At 31.6% G+C, this 23810-nt stretch overlaps 2 protein-coding genes across 3 annotated transcripts in view; both read left to right on the top strand.

Moving 5' to 3' along the window:
* Positions 1–2000: 2000 nt before the first annotated feature.
* On the top strand, positions 2001–13942 carry LOC115890082 (methanethiol oxidase). 2 transcript variants are annotated; one of them, XM_030910214.1, is made up of 10 exons: positions 2001–2115; positions 3377–3717; positions 3916–4075; positions 5232–5435; positions 8388–8490; positions 9440–9534; positions 11124–11394; positions 13383–13568; positions 13654–13711; positions 13785–13942. In XM_030910214.1, exons 1-9 carry the CDS (start codon positions 2100–2102, stop codon positions 13700–13702), a joined length of 1425 nt encoding a protein of 474 aa, XP_030766074.1. In that variant the 5' UTR covers positions 2001–2099; the 3' UTR covers positions 13703–13711; positions 13785–13942. The 2 variants fall into 2 exon arrangements, with proteins under 2 accessions (XP_030766074.1, XP_030766073.1); XM_030910213.1 differs by having other exon boundaries at positions 13654–13942.
* A 792-nt stretch (positions 13943–14734) lies between these two features.
* The window catches only part of LOC115890200 (ADP-ribosylation factor-like protein 4A), a 45483-nt gene continuing 36407 nt past the window's right edge, over positions 14735–23810 (top strand). The window contains exon 1 of the mRNA XM_030910360.1: positions 14735–14912. The gene's annotated coding sequence lies outside the window, so the exon portion shown is untranslated. The remainder of the gene's footprint in view (positions 14913–23810) is intronic.

The raw sequence follows: 23810 nt of genomic DNA on the forward strand, positions 1-23810 counted from the left end.
CAACTACCACTGCGAACGGCAGCTTTTCATCGGAGAGCAGTCGTGGGTAAGGTATTTCACTAGAGAGAAAACTAATCAATAACAATAAACAAAAAAATACAAATATTGGGCGCCAGGCATGTACAGAGAAAGACATCATCATTATGTTGAAATTAAATTTGAAACCATATTAAATCAATTATCTTTTCATTAGACAATGTCATTTCTGGGATATACAGTAAAAATACATTAAAAAATTATTCTACAGCTCCTCTTCGTATACTTATTTCTCTGAGATCCGTACTGATTTCTCATCTCCAACAGCGCATCGTACAACATTCTCTTTCGAGCATATCTCTATGCGGATCACTGGAATAGTTCATTTTGCTTCATATACATACTAAAACTAATGACTATATTTATTCAAGACCAGGCTGTGATGCCGAAGATAGCATTGTACAATTTTGTTAATAATTATTAAAACAAGTTATATGTCAACAAATAGTGGTAATGTTAATATTTATTTGTACTAAATATACTATGAATATAAAATACCATTACAATACATATGTAATGAAACCTACAGATATAATATAATATTTTAAATATTAAATCGACATGAATGTTCTTAATAATACTAACCACTAAATATAGTCTGTACGATGTTAAAATGTACGGTACTGTTTAAGACTGAAAATCATTTAGATGTTAAATGTAAAACTAGAACCCTAAATCTACACCTTAGCTATTCTTTATGTAATCTTACTTCAAACAGTAACAGAGTGAGGTGGGCTTGCATCTCTGTACTGTCTGTCGAGAAGCGATCCTGGTTGGCCAAAACAACAAAGGGGCCAGAATATGAGAGGACACCATGAATCACTACAGCATGGAGCAGCATGGAGCTTACGCTACATCCATACTGATGGAGCAGCATGGAGCTTACGCTACATCCATACTGTGGCAATAATAAGGGGACACTACCCGTACCTTGGAACTACTAGGACCTTATGGATAATGCCCGTACCTTGTAAATAGTCCGTACCTTGAGACCTAAAATATGAAACTCTTGTTTACAATAAGAAATAGATAAAAGGTACTAATAAACAAAATAAATAATCTATACTATTATATATAACTTCCTTAAGTGGCTCAATGAATAAACAAAGATCCTGTTAACTTCCCACTCAACGCCAACAATTCTGGCATGACAAGTTGAAGAAAGGGACGTTAGACGTGCGATAAGCAGGGAAATACAGGGGAAATTCCAGTTCCAAGTTGGGGACATCAAAACTCACCCCTAAAAATATTCAGAAATAATATCGAATCTTAAAGATAATAACTCATCTTTCCTGTAGCACGCTTAAATGGCAGCTGTATTCAGATTTTGTTTCTTTTATTTAAATTGCCATTTTTTAAAGCAGGATGTATAACCGTGGCCAAAAACAAAGTGAGGTTAAAACGCAGAGAGGCGCCTTGACATATGACAAGGATCTTGACAGCGCGCGCCTCCACAGAACAGTGAAACGATAGCAGGGTTGGCGACTAGGGAACGTAAAAATTACGCCAAGCGTGCCAAATAACTATCCGGCTTGAACGAGAGGGAATCCGGTGATGATAGGCCCCAGACATCATATAATATATATAAAAAAGACATGTAACGAACTAAAAACGTTACAAAATATTACTACAAGATTGTATTAATGGTTTATATATCATTTGTAATCACGCTAAGCTGCGTAAGAGACATACGTAAATATGGAGGAACGATATTTTATGAATAGCATTGCTTTATGCCATTTGCAACATCATTATGTTGAAATTAAATTTGAAACTATATTAAATCAATTATCGTTTCATTAGACAATGTCATTTCTGCGATATACAGTAAAAATACATTAAAAAATTATTCTACAGCTCCTCTTCGTATACTTATTTCTCTGAGATCCGTACTGATTTCTCATCTCCGACAGCGCATCGTAAAACGTTCTCTTTCGAGCACATCTCTATGCGGATCACTGGAATACTTCATTTACATACAGTTAAACATTTTTAGTCTGAACCAAGTCGTGTTGCCAAGTGCGCGTCAATTTTGTTATTAAGTGATAAAAACAAGATAATAAATGGCACCAAATAGCGGTAAATTTAATATTTATTTTTATAATATTTACTTAAATATAAAATAACTTTAAAATCATATTAATAACTAACACACATTCTCGCTTATCTGTGATAAATAATAATAAAAATACTATGTTGTATATGGTGTTCCACGTTATTTTGCTGCAATTTCATGACTTCTTCCATTCCAAATTTCTGTAGTGTTTTAAAAGTTTTTAACTTTTCTAATCAAATAGATAAAAATACAAATAGAAAATAAATAATAAATGAATATTTCTTTAATAGCATGCTAATATCTTGTTTAGATTTATCCTGAAAAATATATTATCTTTAAAGAACATTTAGAAATCATTATTTGTTATTTAAAATTTGCATTCGGGGTCAGCTATACCGGGTGCGTCTCAAAAGTGGCTCACCCCTATAACTTTTTTATTTTTTGAGATACAGAAACGAGATTTTGTATTTTAGTATATGACATAAATTAGGATTGATTGACGTATTCAATTGTTTTTGGTCATTTCCTGTTTCACTGGAAATTACTACAACTTTTGATTTTTAAATGGCACCCTCGGTATTTTTTTACTTTATTCGATAGAAAACGACATTCTGAATAGAATGACATATCGTATGTCAACTTTTGACATTCTCGCTTAATAAAAAATCGTATTTTAAAATTCAATCTAGAGTGCCATGGTTATGTTAAAAACACTAATTCTTATTCAAGAAGCCTTGGAAAAATAGATTTGATCGTCTAATGTTTTTACTGTCTTTTGTCGTGGCCAGTTAGAAAATGCTCAAATCGTATTTTTAATTATATGTATCTCATTTTTTTCAAATGGAACAAGGGTGGCTCATTAGCATCTTTGGAAAAAGCATTTTTTTACGAATAATTTGATACCACACACTTGGTATTTCGAGTCAAATTTTCGTTACGAACCGGAAGTTATAATTTCAAATAAACCATATGCGAAAATGTCAAAAGTTGACATATGATATGTCATTCAATTCCGAATGTTATTTTCTTTCGAATAAAGCAAAAAAACCGAGGGTGCCATTTGAAAATCAAAAGTTGTAATCATTTCCGGTGAACCAGGAAGTGACCAAAAACAATTGAATACGTCCATCAGTTCTAATTTATGTCATATATTAACATGCCAAATCTCGTTTTTTTATCTGAAGAAATAAAAAAGTTATAGGGGGTGAGTCACTTTTGAGACGCACCCGGTATATATTTTCGTTTAAATCAACAACCTCATATCTGTCCATTTTGCATTTTAAGGTCCTGGATACGCTTCACCACAAGACGCAATTCTCAATGGACCCAGAGAACAGATCCTCTACGTCTGTTGTGTCCAACCGGACTTAACGAAACCGGCAGGGGATGTTCTGGCAACAGTGGACGTCGATCCAGAATCACCCACCTACTGCCAGATCATTCACAGATTGAGAACAGGCGCTTCCAACGATGAACTGCATCACAGCGGGTGGAACATCTGTTCCAGTTGCCATGGAAATAGCACATGTTGTAAAAGGGACAAGTTGATACTGCCTAGCTTGTTGTCCAATCGGATATTCGTGGTGGATACTGGAACCAATCCTAGGGCACCATCTTTTTATAAGGTTGAGTATAGAGTTACACAGCAAAATAAAACACTAATTCGCCAATATTGTCGACCTATTTTACATTCTTGACATGGCATTGTCGACATTCTCGACCTAATATTGTCGACATATCAGAAACAAATCGGAAACAAACTTTTAATTACTCTTCTATTACTAAATACATTATTTTTATAATTTTGTTATTTATTATTATAGATTATAGAGGCCGAGGAAGTCAACAAGGTTGATTGTACTGCTCTCCATACCACACATTGTTTGGCATCTGGAGATATAATGATCTCCTGTATGGGAGACAATGAGGGAAACGCCAAAAGTGACTTTGTTTTGCTAGATAGTAAAACATTTACTGTGAAAGGTAAGGAAAAGATACTTAATATCACGATTAGGGGGGGGGGGTGTCCGTTATTTACCAAGTTGGTCATTTTTCTCTCAGGACGCCCTCTAAATTTTTAGTTTATTGTCTAAAAACAATAACAGACCATTTTAAACCCTTAATATTCACATTAAACCAAAGACGATTCATTCATTTTCCATTAAAATTACATGGGAATTTGCCACGTTTTGCAAATAATTTTTTTCTCTCGATCTTGTTCTGTCGCAGCCATGACAATCACATATTCTTGTACAGAATTGAACGCCCTACAAAAAAGGTCTTTCACAATTTTTCGATAAACCTACTCCTTCAAAAGTTATTCACGGTTAAACGTAACCACTCGGTAAATTCCTAAAGTGTTCAACTTTTTTGACAAAATTATGATTTTTTTTGAAAAATTTAATCTATTACTGTAAAACTATAAAATTCTGATGGTGTTAAGGTTGGGAATTAAGAAATCTTCAAGTCTAATGAACTTTAAATCATAACATAGCAACTAGTATAATAGCTGATTTATTTTAATAAACATTCTTAGTTAGGTTTTTAAAAGTTGGATTAGTTGGATTTTGATTTTTTTTTGTATGTTGGCAAGAATTGTTGTAAAAATAAATTCAAATCTTCAACTCAGCAGAAAAAAAAATGTTAGAAAAATAACAGAAATTTACCGAACTTACTTAAAATTAGTTAATTAAGCACTGCAAAAGAATACAAGCTCAAAAATAATAAATATTAGAATTAACAACCTGGCATGCATTCAGTTGTTTTCCATAATTCAAAATTGTTTATCATGGTATCATGAAAATTGCTTTTTTTCAAATAATAGATTAAATTTTTCAAAAATAATTATAATTTTTTCAAAAAAGTTAAAAAATTTAGGAATTTACCGAGTGGTTAACTTTAGCCGCGAATAACTTTTGAAGGAGTAGGTTTATCGGAAAATTGTAAGAAACCTTTTTTGTAGAGCGTTCAATTCTGTATAAGAATATGTAATTGTCATGGCTGCGAGAGAACAAGATCGGGAGAAAAAAAAATATTTGCAAAAAGTGGCTAATTCCCATGTAAATTAAATGGGAAATGAATCGTCTTTGGGGCAAGGTTTAATGTGAATATTAAGGGTTCACAATTACACATTTTAAAGGTACGTGGGTTAAAGGCAAGGCTGCCAAGTTTAACTATGATTTCTGGTACCAGCCTTACCACGATATCATGGTATCTTCCGAATGGGGTGCGCCAAGGGTATGGAAGAAAGGATATAATGCAGATAACCCCAGCGATCCTGAGGCATATGGTAGAAGTTTGAACTTCTATTCTTGGAGCAAAAAAGAATTAATTCAAACCATTGGTAAGCTTATATAAATGTACAGGGTGATCAAAATGCTACCTTAAAAGTTTAAAAATGAACCAAATATTCACAATTGCATTTATTTTTTTAATCTACGACAATGTCATTATGACACATTTAACATTGTCATTTGGATGTCATTATGGAGTGCTATTATGAATTCATAATAACACGCAAATTTTAAAATAAGAAACAAGCAAAAAAAGATACCTTAATACGTTTATTTATTGTAAACATTAATTATAATATCAGTACAATTGGTTAAATTAATTCCAGACGATGACCGGTGAGTTGAATTTTTAGAAAGTAAATTTATTTCCTGAGTGCTTGAACCTGTTGAAGACCCATCATTGCCAGAAATGTTACCCAAAATATTACATGATACTTTTTTCTTATTTTCTTTGGAATTTTCTATATAGCTCTCTGCCACTGTGTTAGAACGCCAACCACCATGTCTTTTAACAGTTAATAAATCCACTCCAGAGTCTGCAAGCAACGACGCAGACGATCTACGGAAACAATGTCCAGTGTATTGTTGTGGATTTGGAAGACTTAGGAACAATGCTATTTTATACGGCATTTTCCCTAAAGTATTAATGCCAACGGGTTGCTTAATACATTTTCCATTTCTGTACCCCACAAAAAATCGAGTATGCTCTGTGGTGCTTGGCCTCATAGTTATATATCTTCGAACCATTTCCACCATATTTATTCCTTCAACGTTCCCTTTCGTTATAAAAAAAATCTCGTGATATCTTTGTTTTTGTAAATGGGATAATGACATGAATGCATTGTCCTTCATCTTAAACATTTTGCAGCTGCAGATTTGTCAACTCGATACGCCGCACATAGGTCATTTTCGCCAATTTAAGCGGTAATAAATAATGCTTATAAAATTTAAATTATTTTTTAAAACAAAAATAATTTGTTTGGTAAGAAAATAAATAAATGCGTTGAATAATGATATTTTCTTTCATTTTATGCTTGTACAGGGTGTCTTACGAAATATATTATTTTTTTTCATTTTGTTATATCGAACTCAAACAAAAACTGTAGTTCCTTACTTTTTTGTAAGTGAATTTATTAGTATCTAGAAGGTTTACAGAAGATGTACTGTATTAGTAATTGAAAGTAAAAATTAGCTTGAACAATGAAAAAAGAACCTAAAAAATTTAACAAATATAAATAAATATGATAATAAAACAATTTTACTAGAGAAATGTATGTAACAATAATATTCAATCATCAATAATGATCATCATCATCCTGAATATTTTCATCATTTTGTCCTAACTCTGATGCCTGTAAAGTACGCCCTCGAAGTAAATTAAGAACCTCTTTGATGAGTGGTTCCTTATATGACCGTGCTCCCACACATTTAAACAAAGAGTAATAATAATAATAATATAATTTTTTAATAATTTTCACTATTTCATTATAATGTTCCTCGCCATCATGTTGCCCTAAATTTAGCGTATTCAGAACAAATCGCAAAACAGATGCATTTTTTTCCTTCAAAGAATTGCCTTCACACCAAGCAGAAAACAAGAGAGATTTTTCTATTGACATGGTACCTAAAACAATATATATTTATTCTCTTGGCACATCTTGGCAGCTAAATTTAGGATAGATTAATCGATAAAAAGATTGTGAATACGAAAAAAATGTTCTTGAAATAAATCTGTATAAATCCTGAATTATGAACCTTTTTAAATACAAGGTTATGATAAAAAACCTATGTTTTTCTTATTATTAAAACATTGTATCTTTTCGCCAAGTCACAAGCTTTTTACACGGATATTATTTTTTTTAATAATAAATCTTACCTTATGGTACACAATAACACAACACTTCTTTTTAAACTCACTTTCTATTCGTAACAATAAAATTCTAAACTTTATGAACTAATGACAGTAATTTTACAATACAAAATAATTCAAACAAACTTTGATATTGTCATTCTCGCCATGGCCACCTTTGTTAATATTAAAATATAATATTGCAGAAATAATATCTATAGGGCCCTAGCTCCAAGATGAAATATAACAAAATATTTTTTTCGACATTCAATTTTTTTATTTATTAATTCCTAAAATACATAAAATGACCTATGTGCGCCGGCAGGCTCCCGCAAGTCCCACTATCAATGAAACTTGTCAGGAAATAAGTTTTATCATCGGCTTCCAACAAAAAACGAGTTATGTCTTCTTTTCTTAAAATTCTCGATTTTTTTGACCGAAATCCTTCCGATTTTCTTTTTAGAAATGCAATTAAATGGACATACTTACTAATATCTGTATTTTTCTTCACTGATATAACTGAATGTAGCATGGAATAATATACCCAAAGTGATGAAGCCTTCCTATGTTCTGAAAGATGTTCAAAATATGCCAGGAGAATCTTTTCGTTACTACCATTCTGGATTCCTTTCCCTTTACACCAATCTTCAAGTTTTACATAGGCTTGCTCGTATGTTTGTCTTGATTTTTCGGGAATTGGGAATCGACAACGTTTTGCGCAATGCCTTCAATATCCGAAGGGACACTTTCAGAATCAGAATCACCCATATTAATATTATTTTTTGCTTTTTGTTAAAACTGAACGTTTAACACAAAATTGAACATCAATAATTGAGTTGTCAAAGTCAAAATGGAAACAATCAACAAGCACGGTTACCACGGCGTCGACTAATATGGGCACCTGATAATTTTGAATTTTAATTTTTATTAGGATATTTCTGATATTTTAAATTAAACTACTTTGATGCTGCAAAATGGTGATTGACCGACATTTCGCTTTTAAGCTGCTATCATCAACTTTCTTTTTTTAAATATGGCACTGGATTTTTATTAAATATTTTAAGATCTTCCAAGATCCCAAAACCAATGATGTATGCATTTATTCGAAAAATTCATATTGGTATTTGAGATACTGATAATAAAAGTATTTTAGATTTGGGTGTAGATGGTATAACTCCTTTAGAAGTCAGATTCTTGCACAATCCCAAAGAAAGTCAAGGGTATGTCGGTTGTGCTGCAGGATCATCGGTCTTTAGGTAAGTTCACTAAGTTAAAAAATATTCAAAAATATTTTTCGCGAAAAAAACCTCATAGATGTGTTTCTAGGGTCGAAATATACTACCTATAAAAATATTTGCACTTATTTAAGACTCACCCTGTATAAGTAGACTTTTTTGTCTAATTTTCATCTCTCTATAATATATTATGATGAGTGATATGCAATACGATTACAATACAGTATATTTACAATAAAATACGATCAGAAAAAAACTGCGTCAGAGTTGCCTTCGAAATGAAGATGGCTGTTATTAAATGGCAAACGTTCGTTATTTCTAAGCCAACTCGATACCGTTTTTTTGATGATGCTGTATATTATTGATATGTTAAAGCGAGAAGCAAAAATTCCAGTGTATAGTCTAGTTTTTAATCCGTCATACCTGACAGGTAAATCGTTAAGTGTATAGAGGGCCCTTTAAATCTGGAACTGCTTTTTTTGACAAAATGGTGAATGAATTTTAATAAAACCCAATTTTAGAATAAATCCATTAACATTTACAGAGAAAAATACGAATATCTGTTTTATACAGGGCGTGTCAATACAAGTACGAAAAACTTTAAGGGGTGATTCCTTGGTACTAATATAAGGTGGTTTGTAATGTAGACGTTCGGTCAAAAGTTAATCATTATGCGGTATAAAGATGGCGGAAAAATTATAATTTAATTTTTTCTTTTAAAATCTAAAAGTTATATAGGGTATAGCAGTTTTATGGGATTATTACTAGTATAAAAACACTATATAAGTGTGTTTTAGAATGGGAAGTGTAGAAAAAGACTACCCCTAAACCTCTAATATTCTTTTTAACTAAATTGAAAAACTTGGTGACGACTTGGGAAAGTTGGTTTATTTAGTTTGTTTACTTTTTTACCTTTCAATGAGTTAAAAAAGTATTTTTATACATACATCTTTTTCTGTTGGTATTACAGATTCTATAAGAAACCCGATGGTACATGGGCAGCAGACAATGTCATAAAAATTGGAAAGAAAAAAGTCACTGGGTGGATAGAAAAATACATTTCAAGTAAGAATAATGTTTACTTTTATGAAATGAATATTCGCCACCTCAAAACTACAACTAGATAACTCGAAAATTGGCTGTTTTTAGTTAACCCTTACCAACCTTTGTTATTTTGGATTATTTTTCTATTGCAACAACTAGATAACTTAAAAGTGACGCCATGCCATCCACTTTATATTTGAAGTGTGAAACGTACATATTTCCCAAATAAATTTCCAGGATATGTCCAGGACATTACAATAACTAAGTTGTCAAAACTATGATTTTAGAGATATCTACAATATCAACACATTTAAACTATGTCTAATAACAATAAAAATTAATAGTAAACCAAGACATTAGATTTTGCTACAGGTGTTCGATATGTCGACCGTCTTCTGTTATGGACAGACGGGACCGTTTTTGAACATTTCTCGCGGAATTTATTAACTCAATAGGGGTGAAAGATAACCTCGCATAACCGCTAAGTACTTTTAATTCTTGTTTAGATTATACAGGCAATTTGAAAATAACAACCATTATTTTTTCGCAAAGATAAGAATCCAGGCACTAAGTCCGGCGGCCTCCACGGCCACCGGCTGGTATCTTGGTTAGCTAATCAATTATTATCGAAATTGGCTGCAAAAGTTAGCTGATAAGTTCAGTGTTTTGAGGTGGTGCCTCGTCTTGCTGGAAAAATATGGTTTCGAGTTCCATTAGGGGCTGATCATCAATAAGGGGTCCAAAGCCTACTAGTTAAAAGTGGCGAACTTTTAAAAATTTTGTATTTCGAAAGGGATTATAACAAACCGTTTTTGAACATTTCTCGCGGAATTTATTAACTCAATAGGGGTGAAAGATAACCTCGCATAACAGCTAAGTACTTTTAATTCTTGTTTAGATTATACAGGCAATTTGAAAATAACAACCATTATTTTTTCGCAAAGATAGAATCCAGGCACTAAGTCCGGCGGCCTCCACGGCCACCGGCTGGTATCTTGGTTAGCTAATCAATTATTATCGAAATTGACTGTAAAAGTTAGCTGGTAACTTCAGTGTTTTGAGGTGGTGCCTCGTCTTGCTGGAAAAATATGTCTTCGAGTTCCATATTAGGGGCTGATCATCAATAAGGGGTCCAAAGCCTACTAGTTAAAAGTGGCGAACTTTTAAAAATTCTGTATTTCGAAAGGGATTATAACAAAATATCGAGTGTGCTATATTTTTGGAAAGGTAATTTTAAGTTCTTTTCATTTAATTAAAAATATACAGGGCGTCCCAAAAAAAATCAAATTTTCTGTTGATAACTCTTTATTAACTCTTAATTATTATTTTTAAAAAAGTATACTTAAACCGTTAAATTCTACGTACGTAAAAAGGTGCTTTGGAAATGTGTTTATAAAAATAGGAAATTTTCCATAGCAAAAAACTTACAGCGATTTGTTAAAAATGCACATTTTTGAAGAACACCCCGAAACGGTAACAGATATCGATGTGCTGTTTTCAACATCATGTTTTTGATAAAAATTGAGCTCCAGACACCGATATTAGTTTTTTCCCTTTAAAAGCGTCCAATTTGACCCACCCTGTACATAACGTTTTTTTCTTTAATTCAGGTTTGATCAGCGATATTATCATCTCCCTGGATGACCGATTTCTGTACTTAAGCAACTGGTTCCACGGTGACGTCAGGCAGTACGACATAACTGACAGAGAGCATCCAAAACTGATCGGTCGGTTATACCTAGGTGGCAAGCTGTTATCCGATTCCAAGATAAAAGTTCTGGATGATCCAGAGATGCCGACTCAGCCCGATCCTGTAATCATTAAAGGAAAACGATTCTATGGAGCGCCTCAAATGTTGCAGTTGTCATTGGATGGAAAAAGGTAAATGACGTAGAATATAGAATGAGTTCATCGGTTGTTAATCACAGCGACCTTAAGAGTCTATTAAGGTGCGTACTCACTAAGAGCATTTTGGTCCGAACGAACCAAGCGAGCCGAGCGCGCACGAACGAACTCAATAAGGAAAAGACCGCGATGTTCAGAGTGCTTGTTGCGTTCGCTGTATTCCCACGTTCAGTTGTATGGTTCAGTAAATAAAAAACAAGCTGTAAAGCCTGTTTTTTTTAATAAAAATTTGACATTTTTCACGTGATTGCTTCTTTACAGCTAGGTTAGAAATCATGTGACATTTGCCAAATCTTTCCATTAAAAAAACAAGCTTTATTGTTATATTCGTTATAATTTGCGCCTTCTCCCTTCTGAAACTTACCAGAAGACTTTCAATTTTTTTCTTTGCTTCACCAGAAGCACATCCCATGATCTCATCTATCTGCCTCCAAGCATCAAACTTCTTAACTTTATTATAGTATAATCCATCCCTTGGATTCCAAAGCACTGGATATTGTTCTTAAATGTCTATTAATTGAAGGCACCAAACCAAACAACTGAATAGACACAAATACTTCACTAGAACGTCTAAATATAAATGCTGATAAGGAATAAAAATGAAAACTAAACAAATATACAGGGTGTTTCAAAACAAATGCGAAAAACTTTAGGGGGTGATTCCTTGTTCAAAATAAAGGGTAGTTTGCTTTATAAACGTTGGGTCAAAAGTCAACCATTAGGGAGATATCGCGGTACAAAGATGGCGGAAAAATAATGTTTTTATTTTTTATCTTGAAAACGAAAAGAGATAGACTAATGAAATTTTATGGAAGCATTACTGTTATGAAAACACACTTTCAGGTAATTTTTTACTTTTTAAAATGAGTGGAATCGGTTGAAATAAACTACCTCTATGATTCTTGTTAACGAAATTTAAAGAAAAATCTTATCAAACACATGCAAATGCTTTAATTTGATAGTTTAGTTTGTTTAGAAACTTTTTACCTCTTGTGTTTTTTTGATAAAACTCACCGATTGAAATTAAAAATAAAATGTAAAGCATTACATGTCAGGACAAAAAACATTTTTAGATTAATAATCTAGCGATAATAACGATAATAATAATCATCTAGATAATAACGTATTGCAGTAGAGTAATGTCAAATAAAATAATATTAGGAACATCCTAAAAAGTAACAGCGGCCGACTAGATTTTTTCCTGAAAAAATTACAGCAGCCCACTAGATTCTTTATCAGAAAATGTTTTTTGTCCTGACATGTAATGCTTCACATTTTATTTTTTAATTTCAAATCGGTGAGTTTTATCAAAAAAATACAAGAGATAAAAAAGTTTCTAAACAAACTAAACTATCCAAATTAATTTTTTTGCATGTGTTTGATAAGATTTTTCTTTAAATTTCGTTAACAAGAATGATAGGGGTAGTTTACTTCAACCCCTTCCACTCATTTTAAAAGAGTGAAAAAATTACCAGAAAGTGTGTTTTCATAACAGTAATGCTTCCATAAAATTTTATTAGTCTATCTCTTTTCGTTTTCAAGATAAAAAATAAAAACCTTATTTTTCCGCCATCTTTGTACGGCAATATCTCCCTAATGGTTGACTTTTGACCCAACGTTTATGAAGCAAACTACCCTTTATTTTGAACAAGGAATCACCCCCTGAAGTTTTTCGCATTTGTTTTGAAACACCCTGTATATGCATGTGGTCTTCTTAATTTGTATATCTGCTTGCATTCCACTTACAAAAAAAGTCCATATACAGTGAGTCTAAAATATGTATTTTGGCCAAAAAATTAGCTTATAGAAACCATAGTGCATCCGTGTGAATAATTTCTAAGTCTTCTTTAAATAAAGGCTTGTTTAGCTTTTTTCTAAAAAGCGTTGGATGGGAAATGCTTATATGAGATATTCTACACAGTCTATAACTTATTTTTCTAATAAATATTTTTTGGTAATTTCAGGTTATATGTAAGTACAAGTTTTTTTTCGCCTTGGGACAAAGAATTCTATCCAGAAACAGTGAAAGAAGGCGGGAGGATAGTTAAATTTGATATTGATACGGAAAATGGAGGCATGAAGTTGGATGAGACGTTTCTGGTTGATTTTTCCGGAGGCGAAGATGGTCCAATTCTGCCACACGAAATGAGGTAAAAAAAATCTGTCAAAAAATGACAGAAAATATTTTCAGGATTATTTTTAGTTTTAATTAAATTATTTTTTTTTTATTTGTAGATACCCTGGAGGAGACTGTACATCAGACATCTGGATGGTTAACGAATAAGACTTTTTTGTAAGAATAAATCAAGGAATTTAATTATAATAAAAAATACCTGTATGTTCTATTTTTTTACCTCTAATTCTAGTACCTACCATTAAGAAGGACCAACAAAAACATAGTGCATATAATTACATAAGACATTTATAATTTTATATCTATATTATATAAAATATGCTACTGTAATCAATAGAATGGTACCTACCTACAAGAAATGTTTACAAAAATAAAGTTCTTATAACCTTATTTATTTGTCTCATTTGTCAGATTTAACAAAGAAAACAACATTATTCACTTCATTCCATTGAGTAAAATGTAGTTTCTTTGAATCACCCTGTATATCTACAGCAATATTTTTAAAATTATATATATTCTTTGTGTGCTATAATTAATTGTTCGTATACCTTACTGAATAAATAGCAGTGAAATCTCAACTAGAAAGCCTGATATGGAGTACACACACCCTGTATACTGAATTACTAATTTAATTATTTTTATTTAATTACCTAATTTTCTAATTTGTATAAAAAACTATAAATACGAGGAATCGTGAAGAATGTGTGCATTATAAAATATCTTTGCAATCTAAAATTTTTCTCCAGGTTTGTCACTGCAATATAAATTTTATTTATGATATTACCTTTATTTTAATCTAAAAATCTAAACATAACAATAAGAATCCTCAACAAAATAAGGTAAATAAATTATTAATTAATATTAATGTGTCTATATGCAGAGAAAATATTTATTATGTTTTTTACCTTGTAAATAAGGATTATGCTTCTTGTTTGTTGGATAAATGACTTATTTAATTATAAATATTAATAAAACCAGTAATAACGCAAAATATACGAAAAATAAACCAATATATTTTTATTTAGCAATATTTAAATATATTTCGGTACTTTTGCGCCATCTATGTAGCGCTTCTCGAATCAACACCATTAGCTGCGCCATCTGGGCGGACAGTACGTGAACTAAACGGCCAGATTTCAATTTTTCATTAAATTTTCAATTCAGTAAATCCGGACCATTTGCTAGTGGTGGATGTTGTCGGTTTCGTGAGTTTATCTCGATCGAAATCGAAACTTTACCTTTTTTCGAGATTTGTGCGTGTTCTTGGTGAATTATTGTGAACATTCTCGATTTTATAGTGAATGTTACCAGTGCAATATCAGGAGGAAACCGATATTCACACCGCTCTTGCCTAGACAAGGTTTGTTTTTGTCTTCAAAAATCGATATTTTCATATAGCACACTCCGAGGTTTCTGATAACGAGACACAAAACTCTTAAATTTGCCCCAAAAACATTAGTTTTTTATCGATAAAACAGTAGGGATTAAAAAATTCGATATATAAATAGAATAGAGCAATCGATAAAGGGTAGACGTTTAAAAAACAAGCTTCTTCTAGGAATAAGGGTGACTACAAAGGGTTTCTGGGAGCAACAGGGTCACCTGAAGGGCTTTTTCAGGTAGATTCAGGTGTAAAACGGAGGTAAAATGGCTGGAAAATAGGTTCTTAACCCAGAAAGCCTGCAACAGAAAAGAAAATCTCGCGTTCCAAGTACTATCATTCATCTCTGAGAGTATCTTTATTAATTATCATGTATACCTCGGTACTTATTTTGCTACTTTCTATTTTGTATTTTCGTATGAAGGAAGGTTGTTGCTATGGTAATGGATTGTTTGGGATGGTAATGATTTCTGACAGAAATAAGAAAAATAGCTGAATTTTATTGAACAAGCAGCATCTATTTACATCTATTTATATCTTTATTTATATCAATACTTAATAGCCCAATCATAGGGCTCTATTTTGTTGTGTTTCTATGGCAACACAAACAACATTTCGATAAATTTGAAAAATTAATCTCCATTTTACTCCTAACTACCTCCTAACTTGATATTTGTTAAATTATTTTGACAGTTTGTTATAAAAAAGGAGAAAATGTTGTTAATCTGTCAAAAAATAAATTTTTAACAATAAAAATTATTCTTTTACTATTTTGTGTAGGCAATCACAACAAAAATAAATGATATCTAGAACTGCACTAATGCAGTATTATCACATTTTAAGCATAGCTACTTTGGTACTCACACATAAACATATATTGGAAACACAGGTGAATATGAAAAAACGATAATAATTATTTACATCATCATAATTTAGAATGAAAAATATTAGATCAATATTGCCTCAGATAAACATCAAATAAAATTTGTCGGTCTGATAAAATTTCGCAAGATAGGTATCTCTAAATATTTGAATTACTTAAAGAACATAGCGAGCATGTAAAAATCAACTCTTTTGAGTCATGATCATCATCATTTTGAGCTTATTTAACCATTTCCAGTTTATGGTGTAGCCTTCCTCACATTTAGATACTCTTTTGAGTGAATGAACAAAAATTGACGAGTTGTTGAGGGCTAGGCCAATTAATCTTTTCGTTCTTTTGTATATATTATACATCTACTACATAGACTAGCAACTATACAGGGTTGCTGTTATGTATGGAAACGGTCGATTAGTAGGCAAAATATAGGAGGTACCGCAAAAAGTTAAATACAAAAGTTATAGGGTTTTTAAAAATCTATTGGCGAGTAATAAATTTAAGTATACAGGGTTGGTCATAAAGTCGTGGCACATCAAAGTTTCATTTTTTTAAATAGAACCCCCTGTATATTACTGCATATTTCAATTCTACCTTCAATTCTAAGAAAAAATCGAAATACACATAATTTACCTCAAACCAACCGTTTCCGAGTTATTGACTTCGCGAAAATTGACTTCGCGAAATCGCGAATATTCGGAAAAATCCGAATTTTGCAAGAAATTTCTTTTCAAAATTCAAGATATCGAGAAAAAAATTAACGAAAGTGTATCAAGTATGCCGATTCTTAAGTCAGAAGAAAAAGAATGCTTCTCCGCCTCACAAAATAAAAAAAACCTATGGCTCTTGAACCAATGCATTTTGCCGCGAATTTCTTGGACCCCTGTTTCCTTAGAGTGCACCTTAACAATGAAGAATGCATAGCCGCTATGGAATTTATCAACAATATCACCAACAATCATCCTCAGTTTGTCAATAATAAGCCATTTTTACAGATGTAACAAATTATTGCGCCAAATCGGGTTTATGGGCTCTCGACTACGTTTGGATGTCAGTGAAAAATGTAGACTGTCTAAGTTGGTGGCAAGCAATGTGTAAAAATACTCAGTTGAAATATTTAGCTGTTGCTCTGCTGTCTTTACCAACGTCATCTGCAGCCACAGAGAGAAGTTTCAGTACTTACAGTTTTATCCATACTAAAAAAAGGAATCGCTTAACTGCACGAAGAGCCGGTAAAATAATGTTCGTATATAGCTTATAACAATAAATTATTACTACAAAAACAAAATGGATATGGAGCATGATATTCAACAACATGAAATTCCTCCAGAACCACTAGAACTCGTGGAGGTAGTGGTCTATCCTTCAGAATCAGAACCAGATGGTACATCAAATATATCTGATTTGGAAATAGAAACTGACGAAGACAGTACTACTACTACTATAATACCCTATGAAGATGGGACCAGCTCGGCGCCCTGATATTCCCGAATAGAATAATTCAGTTATTTGTGTTTTACGTTTTTTAAATTTATATTTCGTGCTTTTTTGTTTTTTTTTAAATTCATAGTCATAGTTCGTGGTTTATGCACAAAATACAAATGTTACCAAATGATTTTTGTTATGGGTTATGTTAATGACTTTTATAGGTTATGTATTGTTTATTAAAAATATAACAACTAATATTATGTTTATTGTTTTTTTTTCCACTTACATGTTGGTATCAAATGTCTATCTAATTTATTCCTTTATTGTATCGACAAAAAATATGTAAAATTGTAAAATTTCCTAATATTTCATAAATTTCCGAAAGTCTCCGAAAGTTTCAGAAATTTCCTGCAACAATCAAAAATTTCTGAAATATTAACATCACTAATGTCAAGTCTGGAAATTACAAAATTGCTCTTATATTTTACGCTAAATAAAACAAACAGCAACAATGGTGGTTTTCATTTAAAATAGTCCATTTTTTATAATTTTCTGGATGTAATTTTTATCATATTTTTATGACCACCCTGTATAATATTGAGTTTATTAAACTTTTTACAGTAAATTCTTTTCTATAAGACAAGCTACATATGTAATTTATCTCGAAATTTATAAAAAAATCTATTCAAGGAGAGGATACATGACAGTGACAGTTATTGTCTGCCATTTTAATCACAGGAAAGCGTATTTTCTGTCGGTCTTTTTGGATGATGACACCGTGTGTGTAAGGTACTGCTAAAAATTGCTGGAATTCGAATAAACGTTTACAAGTTTCACAAAATTGGTACAATATTTTTATACATATTTTATAATGGATACATATCTTTAAATATCGATATTTTGATTTATCGATACTGGCGGACGTCCCTACTAGGAACCATTTTTCATTAGAGAAAAAAATTAAACATGTGGGCGCAGCATCTACCTTAAATTATTCTCAATTCGAACAAGGAACAGTCTGTCTGTCTAGCACATGTGGGATTAAGTTTTTCCCTTCAATATGTTCACGTAAAGCAAGCCGAAATGCATCTCTAAATAGATATCGAACTTTCAAATCGACTACGCATTAGGGACGTCGATTTAAAAAAAAAGGTCGATATTTGAGAGAATAATGCTTCAAATACTTTTTTAATCTACGACAATGTCATTATGACACATTTAACATTGTCATTTGGATGCCATTATGGCTTTCATAATAACACTAGTGCTATTATGAATTCATAATAACACGCAAGTTTTAAAATAAGAAACAAGCAAAAAAAGGTACCTAAATACGTTTATTTATTGTAAACATTAATTATAATATCAGTACAATTGGTTAAATTAATTCCAGACGATGACAGGTGAGTTGAATTTTTAGAAAGTAAATTTATTTCATGAGTGCATGAACTTGTTGAAGACCCATCATTGCCAGAAATGTTACCCAAAATATTACATGACACTTTTTTCCTATTTTCTTTGGAATTTTCTATATAGCTCTCTGCCACTGTGTTAGAGCGCCAACCAACATGTCTTTTAACAGTTAATAAATCCACTCCTGAATCTACAAGCAATGACGCAGACGATCTACGGAAACAATGTCCAGTGTATTGTTGTGGATTTGGAAGACTTAGGAACAATGCTATTTTATACGGCATTTTCCCTAAAGTATTAATGCCAACGGGTTGCTTAATACATTTTCCATTTCTGTACCCCACAAAAAATCGAGTATGCTCTGTGTTGCTTGCCCGCATATTAAATATATACATAACCAAACCAAACCGCATAGTTATATATCTGCCAACCGTATCCACCATATTCATTAAAATCTAAAATAAATAAAATATCATAAAAAATCTCCTGATATTTTTGTTTTCGTAAATGGAATAATGACATGAATGCATTGTCATTCATCTTTAACATTTTGCAGCTGCAGATTTGTCAACTCGATACGCCGGCAGGCTCCCGCAAGTCTCACTATCAATGAAACTTTTGTCAGGAAATAAGTTTTATCATCAGCTTCCAACAAAAAACGAGCTATGTCTTCTTTTCTTAAAATTCTCGATTTTTTTGGTCGAAATCCTTCCGATTTTCTTTTTAGAAATGCAATTAAATGGACGTACTTACTAATATCTGTATTTTTCTTCACTGATAACCGAACGTAGCATGGAATAATATACCCAAAGTGATGAAACCTTCCTGTTTTTTGAAAGATGTTCAAAATATGCCAGGAGAACCTTTTCGTTACTACTATTCTTAATTCCTTTCCCTTTACACTAAATTCAAGTTTTACATAGGCTTGCTCGTACGTTTGTCTTGATTTTTCGGGAAGTAGGGAATCGACAACGTTTTGGGCAATGCCCTCAATATCCGAAGGGACACTTTCAGAATCAGAATCACCCATATTAATATTATTTCTTGCTAAAACTGAACGTTTAACACAAACTTGAACATCAATAATTGAGTTCTCAAAGTCAAAATGGAAACAATTAACAAGCACGGTTACCACGGCGCGGCGTCGACTAATATGGGCACCTGATAATTTTGAATTTTAATTTTTATGAGGGTATCTCTGATATTTTAAATTAAATCAAATCTCTTTGGATCGTCCCTTGTGTCGCGTCGTAGATTAAATTTTGAATGATACACGTTCGATACGAACTTTTTAATGAATCTTGTGTAACGTTACACGCGTTTCATTATGATGTTCGTATCGATTTGGTTTGGTTTGGTAATAAATTATCGTAACAAACCCCACACACACAATAATTGTAGAAACCATTGCTACATTTTGCGTCCAAAATGGTACTATAGGCATCACGTAGTAGCTTTTATTTCTATCAATTTGGAGATCTCCAAAATAGTTTAATATGCTTGATTTTATACGAAAATAGCGAACAATTGTGATGGTAATTCAACCATTTCCAATTATGGTGTAGCCTCTCTCAAATATTTAGATACTCTTTTTGTAGCTGGGCCCATTGTTGTCTATTGTTGACTATGCGCACCCAAGTTATCCCTGCTAATATCTTATCATAGTCCCATCCCAGGTTTGGTCTTCTCCTAGGTCTCTTAATTTCTTGTGTGTACCATGCTGTAATTTTTTAAGAGATTTATTAAAAGACGGATAGGAAAGGAAGCATTTTGAGCATTTGATTTCATCTAGCTAATTTTTGTCACATAATTATAGGTTTATATATCTAGTTTTAATTCTGTAATAATTAAAATATGTTTTAAACGTGTATCTTTTTATTACCGTTGAGTATTTTACTCTACAATCTTTAATTTTTGTTAAATTAACAAGTATATCACACAGCCACTCCCTAGATTTCTTCAAATAAAAAAGATTTGCTGACGCAAAATCATAAAAATTAAAATATCTCGGAAAATATTTGTCTGAGGGGTAGGCAACCTTAATGATATTTTGAAGATATATAAATTCCCCATTGAATACCGGAAAAATATACTGGGTGTTCCATTTAAAATAAAGGAGTAACTTGCCTTTAAAAGTGACTAATGTTCCATATTAATTTTGTCTCACTCCGTATAACTTTTCACGTCAAATTTCAATTTGGTTTAACATACAATGGTTATTGTAATTATATATCAGGCTATACAAGGTGAGAATTTAGGTAGCTGTTATCGAAATTTAAAATTTACTCTTCATTTTCACAAAATTCACAAATTTTTTCACAAAGTTTCCGAAAATCAATTAATATATAGGGTGTTACATTAAAAAAAACACAACTTTGATGTGTAACTTTTTTTGGGGACACCCTATAAAATTCTATATATTTTTATAAAATGCTTTCAGTTAATTTACATATGCTGCCAAAATTTGATTTCGATATAAACTACCGTTCTCCTTGGAGCTTCCGCGGCATATGAGAGGCGCCACCCTGTATACGTTGCTGATATTTGATAAGCGGTCGATATTTCGTTCTATCGATATAATGTGTACATCCCTACTCCGCATTCTATTCCTTGTTGCTCAAGCATAATTACCCGTTCAATGTTAAGTTAATAGCGTTTTTGTTTATGCAACCACTCAGATCGTTGGCATTAAATCATTGTCAGTTAGGACGTACGTCTAAATGAATTATTGTACAGCATCTCTAAGAAGATATCTCTAGATAAGACCTAGCTATTTAACTATTATACATGTATATGTACCTATGTACTTATATATCGTATGATTATATTAAAGTGGCGACACTTCCTGTTTCCTGTAGTATATTTGCTTTATTATTTTTATTAAAACCAGTAAAGACTATTATTTGAGATTGTTTAATTTCAAATATTGAATTACTGATTTTTTCACATTTTTACACTATTTTTTGCCCGAAGTAACCTCAGATATTTTTGACAAGCTTTACTGAACCGTTTTACACTGTTTCTGGTTATCTAAGTTATTTAAATTTAAATTATTCAAAATAATCATATACTAATTAGTGTTTTATCAACACTTGAAACATCTGCTCCTTTAGTTATCAAACTGTACTTGATAATCCTTGCACTTGTTATTGCAAATACTAGGTCTGTTATGTCTAAATTCAAATAATTTATAAATAACAACTAATATGCAATGGTTGGTTTTGTAATTTAGTAATTATAAGTGGCTGTAATCGTTACAGTTTCGTGATTATGCATGCATAACTCGATTATTTTTTATAGGGGAAAAGCAGGGGTAAGCGTTTAATTGATATCAAATATAGATGAATATTTATTGAATTCACTTACTACAAAAATATATTCAAATGTCAAATAATTTCTTTAACACGTTTAAAGTGTTTTTTTTTATTAAATATTTATGAAAATAGTTTGGTTAGAATCTTTCAGGGTTGTGAAAAGATAGAAACAACAAAAATTAACCATGTTTAGCCAATAGAAAGCTTGCTTTCCTGTGCAGCGCAAACATTATTACACATGATAATACATTTTAATATATTACAGATAAAAAAATATATTAATTATTAAGTTATGCGTAACCGATAACGAAAGTATAGTGATTGCAAAGAATTTTAATGATTTATAATTAAAAAATAATTACTAAACGTTAATTATACGAGCTTTATTTGCAGGTTTTCTAAATAGTTTTGAAGAATCTTAGTTGATTAACGAAAATGAACAAAATAGTACCTTTTATCAAGGTCTATAATAATACAAAATAATCAAAACTAACACACATATAACATTTTTTAAAATAAAAGTGAATTTTAGTAGAACATATTTTATATTTCATAAAGTTTGTGCGACATCATTTGGTAAATTATTCATAACTCTACGAAATTTAGTTCTCAGGATTGTTGATTGGGTGGAGCCCAGGGTTTGGAAAACTACATGTTACTTTTAAAAACTACATAAACTACATTACATGTAGTTAATGTAGTTTATGTAACATATGTATGTAACTTTCAAATATCAAAGGTTTGAGGTGAGGTTATAATAAGTTGAAGCTTTAGAAAACACATAATGCATTTAAGAAAACAGAAGAAATATGGCTTTAAATATAGCCATTCACATCATATTGTTTAAACTTCTCATACAAAGCAAAATTATTCATAATATCAATATATAGTTTATTAACGTAGTTTTCATGTAGTTAATGAACGGAATAAGACGTAGTTTTAGAAGAAAAACTACACGTAGTTAATCAGGTAAATTACGTCTTAATTAACTACTTCCGAACCTTGGTGGAGCCACAACAGTGACAGATGAGGCTGTAGAGCTGTGAACAAAGTTTTGCTGGTGGGAAGGTGCAAAATTAAAAAATAATTACTAAACGTTAATTATACGAGCTTAATTTGCAGGTTCTCTAAATTATTTTGAAGAATCTTAAGTGATTAACAAAAATGAACAACTATAATAATACAAAAATATCAAAACTAACACACATATAACATTTTTTTTAAATAAATGTGAATTTTAGTAGAAAACATTTTATATTTCATAAAGTTTGTGCGACATCCAGCAGTAAATTATTCATAGCTCTACGAAATTTGGTTCTCAGAATTGTTGATTGGTGGAGCCACAAGCAATGACAGTTGACGCCATAGAGCTGTGAACGATTTTGCTGGAGGGAAGGTGCAATTTAATTTAATATTTTTTTTCAAACGTCATAAAAGTACTAATTTTTGCGACGTGATTGACAATATAAAAAAGTCATTTTAACGCCTATATTATGAAACTGTCATAAAGTGTCAAATTCAACGAGCGTAACCATAGTTTCTCGATATATAATTACCTAGGATAATTACAATTACTTACAAGGTAATCCTTTTAAATATTTTTATATTATTTGGAACTTTTGAAATTGTTTAAAAAATATTTGTGGCGTTTAAAAAAATAGCTATGCGGAGTAAAAATGACTTTTTGTGCCTCGCCTGTATGTTAAACGTACATAGAATGTAATTTTTACTCCTAATAAAACAATATTCTGTTAGTTGTTTTTGAACTGGCGGGAATGTCATTAGATTTTACACTTGCTATGGAACAACAGCACGTCAGAGTTTCACACCCGGTCCAATCTCTCG

Source organism: Sitophilus oryzae, unplaced genomic scaffold (assembly GCF_002938485.1).
Source record: "Sitophilus oryzae breed Bouriz unplaced genomic scaffold, Soryzae_2.0 scaffold_85_pilon_pilon, whole genome shotgun sequence".
NCBI lineage: Eukaryota > Metazoa > Arthropoda > Insecta > Coleoptera > Curculionidae > Sitophilus > Sitophilus oryzae.

Excerpts from the sequence above, each read along its gene's own strand:
- LOC115890082 (XM_030910213.1), top strand. Across the intron at positions 9,535-11,123 it reads GATAGAAAAATACATTTCAA|GTTTGATCAGCGATATTATC; the intron begins GTAAGAATAATG and ends TCTTTAATTCAG. Across the intron at positions 13,569-13,653 it reads ATTCTGCCACACGAAATGAG|ATACCCTGGAGGAGACTGTA; the intron begins GTAAAAAAAATC and ends TTTTATTTGTAG.